This window comes from Sitodiplosis mosellana, unplaced genomic scaffold (assembly GCF_009176505.1).
Source record: "Sitodiplosis mosellana isolate CC-2019 unplaced genomic scaffold, AAFC_SMos_1.0 Smas_scaffold_3704, whole genome shotgun sequence".
NCBI classification, from domain to species: domain Eukaryota; kingdom Metazoa; phylum Arthropoda; class Insecta; order Diptera; family Cecidomyiidae; genus Sitodiplosis; species Sitodiplosis mosellana.
The window spans coordinates 1-4,567 of record NW_022598946.1 but is presented as its reverse complement, the minus strand read 5'-3'; the positions used below and the strand labels follow the sequence as shown (position 1 = coordinate 4,567).

The 4,567-nt window shown below is 34.9% G+C and overlaps 1 protein-coding gene across 1 annotated transcript; it reads right to left on the bottom strand.

The window, feature by feature from the left end:
- Window positions 1-1,486: 1,486 nt before the first annotated feature.
- Window positions 1,487-4,361, bottom strand: LOC129571924 (multidrug resistance protein homolog 65-like). The gene is made up of 8 exons (XM_055451801.1): window positions 4,194-4,361; window positions 3,936-4,050; window positions 3,711-3,859; window positions 3,506-3,606; window positions 3,209-3,404; window positions 2,072-2,639; window positions 1,816-1,962; window positions 1,487-1,742 (listed from the first exon to the last, which is right to left on the bottom strand). Exons 1-8 carry the CDS (start codon window positions 4,298-4,300, stop codon window positions 1,551-1,553), a joined length of 1,575 nt encoding a protein of 524 aa, XP_055307776.1. The 5' UTR covers window positions 4,301-4,361; the 3' UTR covers window positions 1,487-1,550.
- Window positions 4,362-4,567: the final 206 nt, after the last annotated feature.

Here is a 4,567-nt window from a genome sequence, read left to right as displayed (position 1 = left end):
TTCTGTATTTTATGAGAAGAGTCCATTAAATTGTCATTGAACAAATTAACTGTTGCTGTTTTCGCTTACAATATTCTACCTCCTCCGAATAATGGTAAAAACTTTGCTGCTGTTTTTGTAGGTTGTCTCAGTGTTCGATGAACAAGCATCGCTGCGAATTCACCATAGACAATTATTGTAAATGGTTGAACGGATGATTTGATGATGGTACAAATAATGCCAATTATCATCAGGAATAAATCCCATTTCGTTGCGTATCGATACTAAAATTCAATTGAAACAGGCGAATGTAAAGAAAACAGCAACAGTGTTTATTGAATATAAAAAATCGTATTGGATTTATGGACACTTGCCAAAGTAAAATAGCTCAACGCGTCAGATTTATCCGATTCTTTTATAACCTTCTTCGTTGTGATGTGCAATTTTTTTTTCCTAAAAGCAGAATTAGTAGAATTAATCAGTATGGTTCATATAATATCAATCTTTCTTTTTTAAAATGCAAGTTTTTCTTCTTTTTTTTATGGACGACTTATAGAACCCATATCAAATATGCTCGGTTGAGTTTTTATGTTAAAACATTATCATACCAGAAACGTGTGAGTTTTTTTTTAAATGTAAATGAAACGAAATTTTTCATGTTCCACCAAATCTTCAATTTGATACACTCAAGGTGGATTGGTGGACATGACGTTCATCTCGTTCCACTGGAACTCAATCCAATATCACGAAAATACGGCATAAGTAGACCAGTACTTTTCCGTACACATAACGTATAAGGAAACCAAAGAAGTTAGTCCCGATTTTTTCTTCATAAAATTAGTCTAGTTCGTCATGTGTAAAAAAACATGTTCTTGAGCCATTTTTTCGTTTCTTTCCGACACTGTTCCGTTATGTATTTTGGTATGAAATTGGCTTTTCTTCAAAATTTCTTCAGAATTGACGTAATTTTTTTGAATTTGTAATTGAAACGCCTTTTTTAGAACATAAATTGTTGTATTTTTATGGCAGAAAAAGTGGGAATCACGAATATAATTCTTTTTATTTATCTTTTAAAGTCTCGTAGAGTTTGTGTCCGTTTTTCTATTCATTTACTACTTTTTTACTATCAATTTTTCGTTCAAAAGCAATAAAACAATGACAACTTACATATCTTAGCTGAAATGGGAACTGAAGTTTTCTCAGTGATGAATTGATGCTGATCAATTTTCCGTTCTATTCCGCTGCCAAACGTCCAAATACTAAACCGTCTTCCGAATTCAATCGGTAGTTGTGTCATAGTAAGCTTCGTCTAAGAATATGCAAAAAATCTAGAATGTGCAATTGTGCATATGGTTTAGTGCACACAAATTTCAACCAAGGGCATTTCGTAAGCATGTGTAATGTAAATTAGTCATTATCGTTCAAATCGATAATATTCATTCCACGCTATTCGCTACAGTCGTATAAATATCGATAAGGCATCACCAAATAAAAGAAAAGAAATAAATTTTTTTTCTTGTTTCTGATAAATAGTTTTATTTAAAAATAACAGCAATACTGAGCAGGAGCATTTATTTTTGTGCGTTATAAAGTCGAGTATAGGCGCCGTTTGATGTGAGCAATTCTAGATGTGTTCCGGATTCCACGACTGTTCCATTTTGCACCACACAAATGAGGTCGGCATTTTGAATTGTACTTAGCCGGTGGGCGATTACAATGCACGTGCGACCTGATCGGGCCAAATCTAGCGCCTGTTGAACAATCTATAAAACAAGGTGTTTCAATGCATTTTCATCACAGAAAGAAAATAAAACCATAAATCAGAATATAGCTCACTTGTTCACTGTGCAAGTCCAATGCCGATGTGGCCTCATCCAACAAAAGAATCTGTGGGTTCCGTATTAAGGCACGAGCGATAGCAATCCTTTGTTTTTGACCACCTGACAATTGTGTGGCTTTGCTGCCTACATTAGTTTCATAGCCCTTGAAATGATAATGTGATTTTTTTGTTTGGTTTCAATTGTTAAATGAATTTACATAATAATAAATCTTGTATAAAATCAAATTGGCTATGAATAAGGTGATTGAATACCTGTGGTAATTGAATAACAAAATTATGAACATTTGCCACTTTTGCTGCCTCAATGACTTCCTGCATGTCTACATCTCTCGTATTATCACCGTAGGCAATGTTCTCAGCAATTGTTCGATTGAATAACACCGGCTCTTGTGACACAATGCTGAGCCTTGATCGTAAATCATTTAAAGTGATTTCTTTGACAATGTCATTTTTTCCGATGCAAATTTGACCATTCTGAGGTTCGTAGAGCCTTTGCAGCAGTTGGATGCATGTTGATTTGCCGCTTCCTGAATGGCCAACCAAAGCTACGGTCTTACCTTCAGCTACATTTAGATTGAAATCTTCGAATACTGAGATATTTGGACGCATCGGATATCGGAAACTAATTTCTTTAAAATCAATATCGTTCGATTTTTCCAAGTCTGAAGAGGCACTTGACTTTTTTATGGATGTTATGTGTGGCTGTCGGTCAAGAATTTTGAAAACACCATGTGCGCCGATAAATGCCGTCGTGATGGTGGGAGCAAACACTAACGTTTGACACATAAACAGGGTGCCATACAGCATAGCTTCACTAATTCTGATAGCAAAACATACGAAATCAATGTGTTGAGTTAAAATCTTCAATCTGTCCTCTTTCATTCCGATGACTATCGAAATCATTACTATAATAAACTCTTTTTGGAACATGAAAACTCTTCATTGAAGAGTCTTTTCTTTTTTTTTTCATTTCAAATCAAGGTCAATTTTAATCATTTAGAAAAACCAGGCCCGTACCGTGCTTTTTTCCAGAAAATGGTGATTCTAGTTTACCAAGTGATAGCTTGCCTCAAAAAAACACTTATTTTGAAAAAAAAATCTAGGGGTGCTTTTGGAAGTTTACGGAGTTATGGGACAAAAATGCCAAAAATCACGAAAAATCAAAGTGGTACGATTTCGATGAAAATTGGTACACGGGATAAGTGAGAAAATAGAAGAACTTTGGCACTAAAACTGGTCCAAAAAACCAAAAGCACCCCTAGTAAACTTCCAAAAGCAGCCCTAGATTTTTTTTCAAAATAAGTGTTTTTTGGGGCAAGCTATCACTTGGTAAACTAGAATCAACATTTTCTGGCAAAAAAGCACGGTACGGGCCTGAGAAAAACATACCGAACAATGTTTTTATAGTGAATTTCGCCATACGCAACCAAATGCCCACCATAACAAAGCGCAACAGCATATGCGAGAAATGGCACCGCTTGACTAAATGAATTGACTAAACCGCGAAAGAAAATCTTTTTGAATGCAAGCTTCTCCACTCGTTCCATTTCACCCATGAAACGATTTATCATTTGCTCTTCTTGACCTGTTCATGGAATATGATCATTAATTTCATCAGAAAAATCTTAAAATCTTTTGAATTTTACTACATTTCATGTAGCCTCAAAAATAAAATGATTTTCTTACGCAAACTCGCTACAGTTCGAATATTCATAATAGACTCTGAGGCAATTTTTGTACCAGCTGCAATCGCTTCTTTTTCACTAATTGCCGATTTTGCCAAATGCCTATTTTCAATTGTGAACGTGAAATTGTAATACTTGTATGTAGTTTTTTAAGTTAACTTAAGTTCGAAAAACTACTTGAAAAAAATTCAACCTTCAAAACTTACTTTGCTTCAAAGAAAACCGCTATTAACAATATAGGGACAGATGCTAAGCAAACTAAAGACAGTTTCACCGATGAAGTGAATGATACAATGATGCCGGTGGCAAATGTTGAAATGGCTTGCAATATCAAACTGAATGGATAACCTATTGCCTGGAAACAATAGTTAGAACAAATGATAAAACGTCTGGATTAGATTCAAACTTATTCTAAAGCTCAATATTTATACCGTTTGAAGATTTGCTGCGTCACTAGTTAAACGACTTCCCAAAGCTCCAACCGAGTTATTATGATCGTCAAACCAAGCACATTCTTGTTTAAGCATCGCTTCAAAAGTGGTTGAGCTGGAAATTTCGAAAAATATGCATTGAAATAGATACATCGGTAATTACGAATGATTTAAACAGATTATTCCTATTCTAGATGATTTTTTTTTCTAATGTATACCGAATTCGATGTATGAATTCGGTACGCATTAAATAAATACCGAATCCGATGCGTCAAGTTGGCGCCAGCCCGTGTAAAGAAGTAAGTCTGGTTGATGGCTCCGACGAAAATAAACAAGCCCAAGCCCAAGAAAACCATGCACCACATAAACACTTCCTCTAAAGCCTCATCCCGATTTGGAACTGATAGTGTCTGAATGAAACGGCATAAAAGGTCAACAATTAAGAAAATTTTTATGATTACTAATGTTGAGTCCAAGTGCACATACTATAAATTTATATGACAGATAAAATTTTGAAACGTTTTTATTCTGCATTTGGCTGGGGTGTTTGGTCAGATTCTTTAAATTTATGCCAAATTGATGCAAATAGAACAAAATTGGATCGTGATATACCATACTGAGCGTTACCTAGC